The sequence below is a fragment of the Schistocerca nitens genome, chromosome 5 (assembly GCF_023898315.1).
Source record: "Schistocerca nitens isolate TAMUIC-IGC-003100 chromosome 5, iqSchNite1.1, whole genome shotgun sequence".
Taxonomy (NCBI): domain Eukaryota; kingdom Metazoa; phylum Arthropoda; class Insecta; order Orthoptera; family Acrididae; genus Schistocerca; species Schistocerca nitens.
In genome coordinates this window covers 613,862,130-613,877,568 of record NC_064618.1, presented here as the reverse complement: position 1 = coordinate 613,877,568, position 15,439 = coordinate 613,862,130, and the positions used below count along the sequence as shown (strand labels likewise).

Genomic DNA, 15,439 nt, shown 5'->3' with positions numbered 1-15,439 from the left:
TTTCATTAATTGATACTAATGTTGCAAAGTTTCTTGTGTTCAAATCGTGGGATGAAACACTGTACAGGCAGGATGTGTGTATGAATATTTTCCTTACAACATATATGTTTCTTGTTGACCTGCTTGGTTTAAAGACAGTACCAGATTTGAATAAAATAGTGTTGTTTCGATTTTTTTTAGGTAATATTTAATATAATGTCGCTGTACAAGTCGTGTTTGGTATTCAGTGTTTGGTGTTCTATACGTACCACTTAAATTAACTTGAAAATAATCTTCATATACAACCACAGACGATGCGTATTCCAGTGTGTTCCAATCCGTTCAGTGCTCTGTGTGATGAAGTCTAGTACATAAGGAGAATTCGGAAGGATTTAAGATAATTTTTATTTCTTACTTTATTAGTATTAATTCGTTACACATTTGTCCAGAACTCTTGACACGCTGTGTACGCCCTAGCTGATCCACTGGGCGACCAGCTGCGCGATCCTCTCTCGGGCTGCCGTCAGCTGTGGGATGTCCAGAAGTGACGGGGAGTACAGGTCCGAGCAGTGAGACTGGTCTGTAAACAGGAAACACACCAGATCAGCCCAGGACTGAAGTAGGGACATGAAAGCTCATGTACCATCAGGCATTATAATTCCTAGGGAAACATTGAGCCTCCACCGGGAATCACCAATGCATTTTATTGTTGTCTAGGACTTTCCATCTTTCCAGCCCTTGTTCATAGACACCACTTCCAGTCTGCAAACTTCCCCGATGTAACCACAGATCTGCCCCGTGTCTTGTATGTGGCCAATGTATGGCCTTCTCTGTTGATGATGCTTCACCGTCTCTTAGAGTTCCAATGTATTACATGTGAAATGTGGTTTGTTCCTTTATCAAACTCCATGGTTTTTCAGATCAAGAATAAATTGGAAACGTTAGTCTATCCTGTGTGAGCCTAATCATTTCTGCAAAACTCCTTCAACCTTCATCCATTTGAACGTCCTTACCGTAATCAACCTTTGGCTTCCTTCTATAGTTCTTACGCACCACACTTCCCTCCATTACCATGGCGAATTCCTGGTTACCTCAGAGTGTGCAATGTCAGTCGATCCCTCCATTTAGTTCATTTCTGCTATAAATTTCTTTTTTACCCGATTTCGCTGCAGTACCTCATCATTGTTTGTTGTTGTCTACCAACCTCATCTTCTGAATTCTTCTGTAGCACTACAATACAAATAGATGCTGTCTATTCTTGTGTCAACTGTTTACCGTCCTCGTCTCACCTCCGTACAAGACTACGCTTTCAATACAAATAATCATCCATGACTACATACGAAGCAAGGGGTAAATTCTCGACGTGGCTTGCAGATGGCGTTTATATCAGTGAAATTTTGTTATTGTAATGTTGATACATGCTGCGCAGTAACGTAAGTGAAGTGTCAGTTTCATCTGAGGAATGACTTTTTCTTTGCTCGTGCTGTGTGTCTAAACTAATACTGTGCCATCTTAACATTAGCCGGCCGGAGTGGCCGTGCGGTTGTAGGCGCTACAGTCTGGAGCCACGCGACCGCTACAGTCTCAGGTTCGAATCCTGCCTAGGGCATAGATGTGTGTGATGTCATTAGGTTAGTTAGGTATAAGTAGTTCTAAGTTCTAGGGGACTGATGACCTCAGACGTTAAGTCCCATAGTGCTCAGAGCCATTTGAACCATTTGACAAAACAAAACAACGCAATACGACGCTTGTGTGGCGATTGCCGGAACTACAAACTATTACACTACCAAAGATGAGACAACTCCGTCAATTAGTTGGCCAGTTATGGGCTTTTAAACTGTGGATACATTTTTTTGGACCCCTCTGTAGGTGATTACATGAATACAGTGCTGGTGTGAGATACTAACACTCAATGATGATGGCTGGAGACGACTCGTTGATGTCTTCGAGCACTCCGAGTGCATGCCACGGGTCGAGCCCGCCGTTCACGAAGGCGACGTTGGTGACGTCTGGGTTGCGACCCCCGTACAGCAAGTTAGCATTCTTCACGCCTTCCTCCACGCGCTCCGCCGTGTACCTGAAACAGAAACATCATGGAAACTCTGGGGCACAGTTGCTCGAAGGGTACCTACACTGCTCCTATTCCCTATCTAGACATGATAGCTGACTCAATCTTCAGTTTCTAGGAGGCACAGTCTATGCCAAATCCTTGAACGGATGTCTTGTGACGTCCGCCCAGACCAAACGCAACGAACAATACCGAAAAAAAATGACACCGTGGTCAGCACAGCTACCTAGTAAGCGAGGGACCTCGGTTCGAATCCCAATCCCATAAAAATTTTCGAATTCCACCATTGATTTAAATTTTTATCTACAGAGTGAAAAGTATTTAAATCGAGAAACTCTGGGAGGTTGCAGGGGACATCAAAACAACTATTTTTCCCTAATGTCATTTTTTCCTATGAGGAGTATTTAAACCGGTAGAGGAAGATTTCTCTGGTAGCAAATTAATTAAACCAACACACACTTTTCCATATTTTTATGACCAAGAGACAACACATTATCACAACCCAATTTCAGTTACATTAGATTTTCAAAAATGCCTCCATTGACACGTAAATAAAGGTTACACGTCGGATCATGTTCTGTCTGACACAGGCAAAAACCCCAGGAGTATCAGGAATTGTTCCTGCTGCTGCTACTATCCGGGCAACCAGATCCTCTTCTGATGCAACAGGAGTTGCGTAAACAGTGTTGCGCATCTCTCCCCACACAGAAAGTCCAGAGAGGACATGTCTGGGGATCGAGCAGGCCATGGTACAGGACCACCTCTGCAAATCCACGTTTCTGGGAACTGTCGGTCCAGGAATCGACGCACACGACGACCGAAAAGTGCCGGCGCCCCGTCATGTTGGAACCACATGCGTTGTCTTGTAGGGAGCGGGACGTCTTCCAGCAATTCTGGCAATGGTCTGGTGAGAAAATTGTAATAGTGCTTGCCATTTAATGGCCTAGGTAGCAGATACGACCCAATTAACAGTCTCCAACAACACCGACCCACACATTAACGAAGAACCGCACTGATTGAAGGATGCCGCTCCACATGCTGCAAGACAGCTTCTTCAAATTGCGACGTTCTTACCGTGCGACGGCGTCCCTGTCCAGGTAATCTGCTAAATGAACCGGTCTCACGCAGACGTTGGTACACAGCTGCAAAGGTCGTATGATGCGGGATACGGTGATTAGGATATTGTTGTTGACAAACCCGCTGTGCAGCTCGTCCGTTGTGGTGCGCTACGTAGTACGCACCAACCATATCAGTGTTCTCACTCCAGATGTATCGCTCCATTAGTAAACAGAGACAATGCACTACTACACTAGTGGACAGCAGTTGCCTACAGCTGAAGAGCGTAATATGCCCTCTAACAACTGAAGATCGTAATACGGCGTCTAACAATTGACGACCGTAATACTGCCTCCACCGGTTTAAATAATCCTCATAGGAAAAAATGACATTAGGGAAAAATATTTGTTTTGATGTCCCCTTCAACCTCCCAGAGTTTGTCGGGTTAAATACTTTTCACCCTGTATACTACAATATTATGATGAAGGAAAAGGATTGTGGTGTCACCGCCAGACACCACACTTGCTAGGTGGTAGGTAGCCTTTAAATCGGCCGCGGTCGGTTAGTATGCGTCGGACCCGCGTGTCGCCACTATTAGTGATTGCAGACCGAGCGCCGCCCCACGGCAGGTCTAGTCTAGAGAGACTCCCTAGCACTCGCCCGTTGTACAGCGACTTTGCTAGCGATGGTTCAGTGTCTACATACGCTGTCATTTGCAGAGACGACAGTTTAGCATAGCCTTCAGCTACGTCATTTGCTACGACCTAGCAAGGTGCCATATTCAGTAATTAGAATGAATTCTGAACAGATAATATTGTGAATCATGTACCGTCAAGAGCGACGTTCATCATTAATGGATTAAAGTTAAGTATGAAACTAATTACGTCCGCTTTCTGAATTCTCATTCCTTGTCATGTTACAGACCTCACGTCAGTACTTCCCTCCTCAAGCCAGCCTGCGTGAGCTAAAACGCGTGTATTTCGGCCTCCTCTAGTAACACGGTGTTGGCTCTTCAGCCAACACAACAAGGATAGCAGCAGATTGAGAACTGCGGGCATACTCGTCAAACATATGTGTAATCTGGCTGAATCACATGAAAACTGAGTTTTGTGTACGTCATGCATAAATCTAATGTAGGGCTACGAAGAAAAATCATAATGGAATCTTCACTGGGAAACGTTTGATTGAAAATGAAAAACTCTGCACAAAATTCGTTTCGTGTGGATTTATACAGTCGCTAAATACAGACTGGATTAAAAGTTTAAAAATGAATCAAAATATTTCCGCTCTCCCATTCAAAGCAGGAATCAACAGTGCAATGCTGAATACACGATACGAGTTACTGTATCAATCTTATAATTACCTAGCCTTATAAACAATATTACAGAAATATCCAAGATATAATTTAAGCACAAATAGTTGACGATACTTCACTGCACCCTTTTTTAAAATAAACGTATTTTATCTGTCAAACAATTCTAAACTTTAGAAGCACTATAGCTCTCCTAAGAGTGAAATCTATAAAAGAAAACCAGTCAGCCTTGTAAAAATGTTCTTTCGAAACTAAGAAGACATCTCAGCTGTTGCAACGATTAAAAGCTACAAATACAAATTTTGGAAAATTTTTACAAGAGTTTCGTATGAAACGTTAGTATAATGTCTAACTACCACACAGCTTAGATGAAGCTAAGGGACAGTCCATAGAACTAGTCATGCAGTGAAGGCTTTTATGGCCGGTTGTCTTAGCTGTAGGTGAATCTTTCGGGCTGTTCGTTCCTGGTCCATAAAACTTTCTCATTCTTGACGTTTCATACAGAGCTGCTTTGGACATCTCTGAAGATGCCAAAAGCAGCTTTGGACGTAACGTCAAGAACGAAAAGGTTTCACAGGCCGCTACCGAACAACCAGGAAGATTCATCACCAGCTGTCTACCGTTCTCCTTATTCTCATGTAATGAACACAATGAGCTTTGTTTGGTGTTGGTAATCCTTATATCCCCCCTTTGCGAGCAAATCAATCTTATGGTGGAGAATTACTGTAATTGTGACATACCCTTAAGGGTATTCGGGGTTAAGAGTCGTCAGGCGCATTTTCCCTGGCGTTTCGGCAGATATTCACAATTTCGTTTCCACAGTTTTTAGCTATAGCCAGCCCAAATAAATACTGCTACTCACATCTTTCAGGTGGGGCCCAGAGCTGACGGAAAGCGTCGATTGGTTTTCCGTTACAAACTGAAGATTTTTAAAGCAGAATTTTACGTGCCTGTTCGATAAGGTGGTCGCAGATTAGTCTAGTGCAATATTCGTTTTATCGATATGTTTTAACAAGGACATTAAAACAGGAAGAATAGCCAGTACTGCAGCAGCGATAGCACCATCTTTTCCGGCGCCGACTGCTACCGCCATGGAGCAGTGCTACTGAGTCGCTGCTGGACTACTTGTTATTCTTTGTGTTTTAATGTCCCTGTTAATACATATCGATAAAACAGATATCGCACTAGACTAATTTTGGCCCGCTCTATGGGTACTAAAATTTCGCTTTAAGAAGAGTTTTCTTTGCAGCAGAAAATGAACGGTCGCTTTCCGTCGACAGTGGGCGTCGCATGAAAGATGTGACGAACAGTATTTCTTTGCTCTGGCACCAGCTATGCAATGCAAAAACGAGATTGCAAATATCTGTCCACATATTAGAGAAGATCCACCTGAAGACTCTTAGGAGGGACACCCTGCATGGTCCAGAAGCTTTGCAGCTATCGGTGAGTAAAATGTTTAATGTAACATTAACTTCGTGAGCTTTACGCTAGAAATACGAAGAAAACTGCCAGAACATTATGAGCAAATATTTGCACAAAACTAGACAATATCCCAGAGTCTTCCTGCCCGCATCTCGTGGTCGTGCGGTAGCGTTCTCGCTTCCCACGCCCGGGTTCCCGGGTTCGATTCCCGGCGGGGTCAGGGATTTTCTCTGCCTCGTGATGGCTGGGTGTTGTGTGCTGTCCTTAGGTTAGTTAGGTTTAAGTAGTTCTAAGTTCTAGGGGACTTATGACCACAGCAGTTGAGTCCCATAGTGCTCAGAGCCATTTGAACCATTTTGAACCCAGAGTCTTCCACTGACAGTACACCGGTGACATGGGGTTTTACTAGAAAAAAAAATACAAAAGTTCAAAAAATGGCCAACAGATGGCGCTTCATCTGACCAGAATAGCAGTAATTAACATAACAAAGTAAGACACAGCAAAGATGATGTTCTTTACAGGAAATGCTCAATATGTCCACCATCATTCCTCAACAACAGCTGCAGTCGAGGAATAATGTTGTGAACAGCACTGTAAAGAATGTCCGGAGTTATGGTGAGGCATTGGCGTCGGATGTTGTCTTTCAGCATCCCTAGAGATGTCGGTCGATCACGATACACTTGCGACTTTAGGTAACCCCAAAGCCAATAATCGCACGGACTGATGTCTGGGGACCTGTGAGGCCAAGCATGACGAAAGTGGCGGCTGAGCACACGCTCATCACCAAACGACGCGCGCAAGAGATCTTTCACACGTCTAGCAATATGGGGTGGAGCGCCACCCTGCATAAACATCGTACGTTCCAGCAGGTGTTTATCAGCCAGGCTGGGGATGATGCGATTCTGTAACATATCGGCGTAACTCTCACCCGTCACGGTAGCAGTTTTTCTGTCCAGCGCCATCTGTCAAACATTTTGTGAACTTTGTTTTTGCTTGGTTATAATAAAACCCCATGTGATTCCAAGCATGTGTGTCAATTTTTACCTCTCTATCTACATTATTCCGTTTGGCTGCTGCATGCATCTTCTGTGAGCCAACAATGAGAAACATGTCGAATCTCAGACGAAATCTGAGGGAATAGAAGGGACGAAGGAAGCAAGGTTGAAGTTCGTCTCGCCGCCATATAGGTTACCAGCGTATGACTATAACCTCTGATTGCAGAGAGATTAACAAAAAGAGTACCATGGCTAGATGAAGAAATTCTTCGGTATCAGCAGTGGCCTTACTGCTTTTGTTTCACCATAAAATTTCGGAGCCTGAATGCGCAACAGACCTCACACAGAAGCATGAGGTTGCTAGTATATTCTCAGTCACTAAGATGTAATAAGTTGGTTGATGTGTGGGTGTTCCATAGTTTATTCCTTGATTGGTGTTTTCTATTGACGAGAAAGAGGTTCATATGTGGCAGAAGGAATCATTGCCCAGCGTATTGAAGTCTACTTGAGTAATTTACCAGTATCTTCTCACTGTGTTGCTTTAGTCCAGTTATTCACGACCCTTAGAAACAAGTCCCCCCCCCCACTCCACTCCTCCCTACCCCATCCGCATTTTCTTACGCCCAGACAGCACGATCATAATACCGAACTTCACCAGCAGATGAAAAGCTGGTGGCAAAACGCAGAACGACTACTCAATCATGTCTCCGGATTGCAGCCGGTCACTTTCAAGCACGATCTTTCATCTCCACGCCTGCTAGTTATCAGCTGAGCCGGTGAAGGCAGATGTAGGTTCTATTTCATTTGTTTCTCATTTCTTTCCACCATCATAAGGCAGACTGCCAGATGATTCTATGGTGCTACATTACTTTGAAAACTTTCAAAATATTTATAATATCCAAAACAGGTTAAGATAATATAGTGATGTACACGATTTTATTGTGGACAGCAGGTGAATGAATTACTAATAGGCGAATGGTGTTGGTTTAGTGAGAGAGCTGGATAGGGAGCTTTAAGTGGGTTTAAGTGTGGAGCCGGAAACCAAAGACTTGCGATGGGAGTTTGAGCGCAGGTAACAGTGCCTTTATTTACTGGGAGACTGACGGCAGCATTATGGCTTGTAGGAAGAAGACATAGACTTAAGTCCCACTGTTTATTAACGCACTGTATGCAGTTCGAGCAAAATCCTGGTTGCAACAATAAGGCTATCTACTCTGCCTGAACTGTGAACTCTTCTCGTCTTAGAGTTGCCGGTCGTCGTGGGCTTGGACAATTTCTGCCGTTTTCCTTGAGAACAGGAAGTGGAAATGACGGATTTCTATGTGATATTCAAACCTGTAGCAGCTATCATGGTTAATAAGGTTTGCCGCAATGTTTATTTCCATGGACTCCTTAATAATGGAGTCTCAAAATGAAGAGGTCGTTTAAAGATTGTTTTCTGGTATTCCATTGAATGCCCTGTGGAGACACAGTTCTTGGCAACAGCTGACTACGTGGTCTGCGCTCTTGTATGAGTTCTGCTGTTGTACTGTACTCGGTATGCAATGACTGGTCCTTGGCTATAGCCTGCCCCTTTAATCTGCCAACCGTTACTGCTGAACACTACATATAGACAATATGAATTTGAACTATCTGAATTTGAAACAGTGTGTGCTCTACAGATGCGTGTTTGAAGCAAACTCGCGTTTTCTGGGGAACGATGATGACGTGAAGGCCGAAAATAAAAATCAGTGTGACCGGTCTTACGATCAACTGAATACTCCAGAGCCATCTGACCACAACACAGGAACGGCAAACGACTATTTTTCTCTGTCAGCATGATGATCTGGGTATTGTTACGAAGTGAGCTGAAATATGCAGTTTATCCTCTCCATGAGGCTATACTTTCAAGTAATCGCCAACATACTTTCAATATCTACATCTACATCCATACTCCGCAAGCCACCTAACGGTGTGTGGCGGAGGGTACCTTGAGTACCTCTATCGGTTCTCCCTTCTATTCCAGTCTCTTATTGTTCATGGAAAGAAGGATTGTCGGTATGCTTCTGTGTGGGCTCTAATCTCTCTGATTTTATTCTCATGGTCTCTTCGCGAGATATACGTAGGAGGGAGCAATATACTGCTTGACTCTTCGGTGAAGGTATGTTCTCGAAACTTCAACAAAAGCCCGTACAGAGCTACTGAGCGTCTCTCCTGCAGAGTCTTCCACTGGAGTTTATCTATCATCTCCGTAACGCTTTCGCGATTACTAAATGATCCTGTAACGAAGCGCGCTGCTCTCCGTTGGATCTTCTCTATCTTTTCTATCAACCCTATCTGGTATGGATCCCACACTGCTGAGCAGTATTCAAGCACTGGGCGAACAAGCGTACTGTAACCTACTTCCTTTGTTTTTGGATTGCATTTCCTTAGGATTCATCCAATGAATCTCAGTCTGGCATCTGCTTTACCAACGATCAACTTTATATGATCATTCTATTTTAAATCACTCCTAATGCGTACTCCCATGCGTACATAAACGATTGAGTTAAGCGCTACTGATTTCACGGCTCTATCCTGAAAATCTTTTATAAAAATGTTGGTCACCAAAGTAGAAAGGGGGCTTAGCATGTGGATCCGACTGTTTGTTCAAGAATGGTACAGACAGAGGAAGAGTATACCAGAATAAGGCAGTGATCTCCGCCTGAAATTCAGAGAATACAGTGACCTTACAGAGACGCCCTAACATGCCACATGCGTCAACCATCATATCTGTCCCTCGAGTAACGTGCTGTTTCAAAAGGAATGGAAATGCCTCGACGTTTAGGTACTGTGATGTTACTGGGATACTGTCTACTGAGAAGAGAAACAAGCTAGCCTGTAGTTCTGGTGGCGAGTACTTACTCTGAGCCGTAAAGTATGGCACACATGTCAGTGAAGTAAGGCAGCGTCATCCTGTTGCCGAACGGCTGGTTGGCTGAGTCCGTGGTCTGGTAGTAGCCGAACTCCGTGCAGGTCTGCCACAGCCACTGGCGCGCTGAAACACAGTGGAGGTCACAGTCTCCATCTCCTGACACACCACTCCAGAATTGTGTGGAACACCATGCATAAGCAAAGGAGTCAACGAAAACTAGACTACAATATGCGAACAACTCAAAAAGTAGTTAGGCGCACATGGTGTAGTTTTCACTGAGTGGACATTAAGAATACAAAATATTAGAAATAAAACTGCAAATCATATAATATTCTGATTGGTCATAATTCCACAACGATGTTAACAACTAGAATGATGAAGGATCAACTGTATAAAATTATATGAAGTTGTCGCGAAAGTAGAACAATTAGCTTACCAAACAGAGAAAAAGAAAATGACTCCTCAAACTACAGATTTTGAGCATTATCTTGTGCTCAAAAACGCTTTTAAATGGTATAAAAGGAAAACTAACAGCTAACGCAAAACAACGTCTGAGAGCATATCTTTCTTGATGGGATCAAGAAAACGCAAAGGAATGAGGAAAGCCATATTGGCACTAAATATAATGTTAGAAAGAATCGAGATTTATATAAATCATCTGCAACGTCTATTGACCTAGAGTCGCCATGCAAGGAAGTAGACTGAAAGATTCTGTTTCTAGGACTGAGCAAAACTGGAAGGGATTGGAAAGAGTAAGGACAAATCCTCAATTTTAACAGAAACCGATGTAAAAAACAGATATTAATGACGTTTTTAATAAGTAAGCTACAATAGGAAGACAGATAAGACTGCTCTCTTCCTGCATAGCTGTTACTCTTTCATAGAAAATGTAATGGAGGCAATAGAAAATACACGAAAAGAACAAAATGCACAGTAAAAAGCTTCACAATAGTAATTTACTAATGGGATATTTGTAGACTCAGAAAGAAGCATAATTAATAATATAGATTTTCATGAATTACCTAGGAAACCACAAGCTAAAGATATTGAAGATAGAAGAAAAGCACAGTTTACAGAAAAATTAAGTATTTGCTTGCACTAGGTTAGCATTTAGGAATAATTTCAACGATATGCACTTTTTCGTGAAATTATTAACTAAATTTTCCTTTTAGGCGTGTAGTAAGGGGGGATCAAAAAGTTTGCAATCGAAGGCCGCACAGTCCATAATAGGTATGCCAGTCAGGCAAAATCGCCGTGGACACTGAGGCAGTCCTGCAATCGACGCACTGACTGAAGATACGCCTTTGGTAAAACGCCATGTCCTGTCGTGTGAAGAAGTCCGTAACTGCCTGCTGTCCATCCTCATCCGACAGGACCCTTCAAGATGTTACGGGGACCGAAGGTCTAACAAACGCACGGGAAGAGATGAGGACTATAGGGCGGATGATCTAATGTTCCCACTTGATTTGGCGTAACTACTGCATTACGACATTTGCGATATGGGAACTTGCGTTATCACGAAGCAGGAGCACCTCCTGTCACGCCATTCCGCATCGGTGGTTTTCGACGGACATATTGCCCCATACACATTCTTCATTCTCCAGTGGATATCTACAAGCGTTTGTCCTTCGGGAGCCAAGAAAAGAATAACAGTGCGTTGTTCCTATTGAGCTGCGTTTGCTAATAACATCGCCATAGTTCACGTTTCCGCAATTACCTCATGCACACCGGAAAGACACGAATCTCACATAAATCCCTTGCCTACATGTCGGTGCTTCCATACCTGCATCAGAGTCGCGCTACGTTGCATGCTGCAGCAACGCCCTCAAACGGAAGCTATTTGATCGCCTCTTATACTTCCAGGGTAAACCTATTGTATCTACGAAAGATGGTTACAGCAGAATGTCAAACGTTTATGTTATGCCGTTATTCGATTTACCCTCTCGACTGACAAAAATGCCTATGAGTGGGGCCATTCGGTCAGTGATTTGGGCTATCTGATTCAAAAAATGGTTCAAATGGCTCTGAGCACTATGGGACTTAACTGCTGAGGTCATCAGTCCCCTAGAACTTAGAACTACTTAAACCTAACCAACCTAAGGACATCACACACGTCCATGCCCGAGGCAGGATTCGAACCTGCGACCGTAGCGGTCGGGCGGTTCCAGAATGTAGCGCCTAGAACCGCTCGGCCACTCCGGCCGGCCGACTATCTGAATAAGGTTAATTATGGACATATATACAATTAAATTAGATGTACGTTTACCTTAAAACACTGCTAATTTTTATTTAATGTTTTAAGGAATAATGACAATAATAATTTTACATTAATAGAAACTAATATTTTTGAAATGCTGTCCTTTTCGCATAAATCACTCACAGTGTCCACAGAGAAAGTGCTTGCGAGCGACTTCTCGCACCGACGTACCAGGTGGTGCATTTTTGGGATTGTACACTGGTTCTAATTCTGGTGCCGATACTCTTTTTTTCCGTCGGCATTAAGTTCAGAAGTTCTCTTTCTTCTCTTCTTTTAACATCAGTATCTCCTTCCTTGCCATTACTGTAGCAATGTTACTCTAGCGATTGGCACAGCTCTCGAGGTTTCTGTGGAGGAGAAAGAATATCTCACATGGAGAATTCTGGCGTAGCTATTGAGGTTACCGCGGTTTTTGCACCATTCGGTGTGGTTGTTTCCGTTGTCACTCTTAGGGCTTCAGAAGGAGCAAACCACCAATCGTCAATCGCATTTGGGTAAAGCAGGTAGATCCCCGTACAGGAAAATCCACTTACACCTAAACGGACTGACTCTGTTGATACCAGTGCTTCAGTTAAACTGCCGTTGAAATTAACTTTGCCCATTTTGGCGTTGAAATTTCCTTGCTGTCATTTTGTTGCCATTTCGAAGTACTGTGTCTTGAAGGTCTTCAAAAAATGGTTCAAATGGCTCTGAGCACTATGGGACTTAACATCTATGGTCAGCAGTCCCCTAGAACTACTTAAACATAACGACATCACACAACACCCAGTCATCACGAGGCAGAGAAAATCCCTGACCCCGCCAGGAATCGAACCCGGGAACCCTGGCGCGTGAAGCGAGAACGCTGCCGCACGACCACGAGCTGCGGACTTCAAGGTCTTGTAAACACATCTGACAAAAGGCTGCAGTACATCGGTAGTGTGTGACGGTAAACAGAGCATTTATATCTCATTATCCTGCCAAAGCTCTAATGTTGCAAGTGAAGAATGTGAGCCGGCCCGTGTAGCCGAGCGGTTCTAGGCGCTTCAGTATGGAACCGCGCGACGGCTACGGCCGGAGGTTCGAATCCCGTCTCGTGCATGAATGTGTGTGATGTCCTTAGGTTAGTTAGGTTTAAGTAGTTGTAAGTTCTAGGGGACTGATGACCCCAGATGTTAAGTCCCATAGTGCTCAGAGACATTTGAACCATTTGAACCGCAGAGACCCGCGACACCGACCCTAAATCACCTCATGCGACCGTACACTTGCTTCATCGCCCGCCAGAGGGCGGTAGTGATCCAAACAGCGCGCCAAAGCGAAAGCGCCACCGCAAACACTAGAAGCGAAGAGAAAGCGCTCCGCCTGGCGCGCTTTTCGAAGAGCCGGACACAACTACGGCTCAATATCGATGTCCTTTCATTGCTGCTGCTTCAGCTGCCTCCTTCTTCGACCCGTCATCCCATTCCACTCTGCCTCCTTTCCTTTTAAGGGTCCTCGTCATCTGAAGTAGATGGCGAGGTAGATAATTACAATAGTATTAGGAAATAGAAAATATTTTGTAAATGTACTTTACCTCACATTCAATCAGTTTGCCACTAGCTATTCTGAAAGACCCGTTCTCAGTTATTCAAATAACCCCCAAAACATACTTAAACACTTTCGTGACGAAGTTTCCCAGTACGCTAACACAAGGCAGCACCAGTCAGTCTCAACTTACTTCACCTCTTTCATTTCTCACAAACTGCAGGAAATCCATAGCGCATACCAAGTCAATTTATAAACCGTACAATGATCCGATGTGAATTACTTAACTTTTGCACTTTACAGCAACCTTGGCTATATTTCTGAGGTCAAAAAACTAAATAGTCTTGTCCACTGGACAGGCAACATTTCCGAAACAACAATCATTCACACAATGGCGTTTCATTGTTGTTGATGCCACGCCTGATTGTTTGTTCCACTAGTGCGAAGGGAAATTACGGTATCCACAATATAGCATTGTAAGCTGAAGAGTAAAGGGAGACCACAAAGTAAAAGATGTTGAACTTAAGTGGCTGAGGTAATCGGAGGGAAAGGAATGTAATTTGAAAAGAGAAATGACGCATTGATATTTACAGCGAAATAAGGAATGATATAGTAATGAAAAAACTGCAAAATACATCTGTGTAAAATTTTTTTGTCGAAACTGTGTTTATACAAATGGTATCAGTGCCAACACAGGCAATAAAAATGGAACGAATGCTACTCAAATAAATGATAGTCCATCATCTAACCAATGGAAACGGCCCTGGTCGTTGAAAAAATTTGTCAGAAGAATTACATTATAGCAGCTTCATATTACTCCCCAGTCAGCAGTTCAATTTTTTCAGGTCATTAGAAGTATAGAAAATGAAAGTGAAGTTTTTTTAGCACTGTAAAACACATTTCGTCTTGACCAGTTCGTTTATGGTTAAGTAAATCTTACCGAACAATACAGCAGCATCTATGTGGAACAACTTCTTTCATTTCCATATTTCTTTCACTTGTATACCAGTTCATTATTCTAGTACTAGTACTCATACATGAAGGAAATTATAAAATTAGAGGCTGAAAAATACTGGGCACTGGAAAACCGTGAATCATAATCTTTGTTAAATAGGATGCGTTTCTTTCATAGGGATTATTGAATTTTAATAGTTAAATTGCAGTATCCATATAAACCGATTTCTGTATATGGCAGGTAACATTGCATCAGAGCACTATTTTACTTGGTAATATTTTTCTGTGGACATATCAAAATTAATTACTTATTAGATTACTGTCGGAAAGTTACTGTAAACAAAGTAGAATCTTTGAAAGGAAATATTGATAGAAGCAATAGGTAGAAGTAAAGAAGTACTCATTTAGAATAAATACCTATCTACTCTGGTGTCTAAAATTAAAGCAACAAACCGCTCTTTCCCGTCCCGCGCCTAATTGACTACATGATCATACAAACTGTCAACGGATGTCCGTATGATTGCGTTCAGCACGAAAGATGGCATACCTATCAACGGACAACCACGCCAACAATGACGTCAGGCAACAAATCAAACGCGTTAGTGTTTGCCAGGTAGTCCCAAATCCACAATCGCTGTGTACAGCATCACAGACGGTGCAGTATGGTAAAAAGAAGATGCATACCAGACTCTCTGCGGTGTAGGACGTTAGGAAGAATGGAAGAACAAAGGGATGTGGCCCGATGGCTTAATGTGAATCGTTCTGTTGTTTCTCGGGTATGGTGCCAATCTTTAGAAACCGAAACTATGTGCCGAAGACTAGGGCAGGACCGAACACGTGTAACATCAAAAAGAGAGGATCGTTATTTGGCTGTAAGGATACTACGGCGCCACCTTAGTACTGCACGGAAACTGGCATCAGACTTCGCAGCATCCACTGGACGTTTTGTATCGGGTAAATGCTATACAGAAGGCTCCAGCAGAGTGGCCTTTAATGTCGG

The 15,439-nt window shown here is 43.1% G+C and overlaps 1 protein-coding gene across 1 annotated transcript in view; it reads right to left on the bottom strand.

The window, feature by feature from the left end:
• Nucleotides 1-377: 377 nt before the first annotated feature.
• LOC126260616 (putative serine protease K12H4.7) overlaps nucleotides 378-15,439 on the bottom strand; it is a 150,412-nt gene continuing 135,350 nt past the window's right edge. The window contains exons 7-9 of the mRNA XM_049957953.1: nucleotides 9,716-9,848; nucleotides 1,887-2,056; nucleotides 378-559 (exon numbers count right to left, since the gene is read on the bottom strand). Coding sequence (XP_049813910.1) covers nucleotides 453-559; nucleotides 1,887-2,056; nucleotides 9,716-9,848 — 410 coding nt within the window. The 3' untranslated portion in view covers nucleotides 378-452. The remainder of the gene's footprint in view (nucleotides 560-1,886; nucleotides 2,057-9,715; nucleotides 9,849-15,439) is intronic.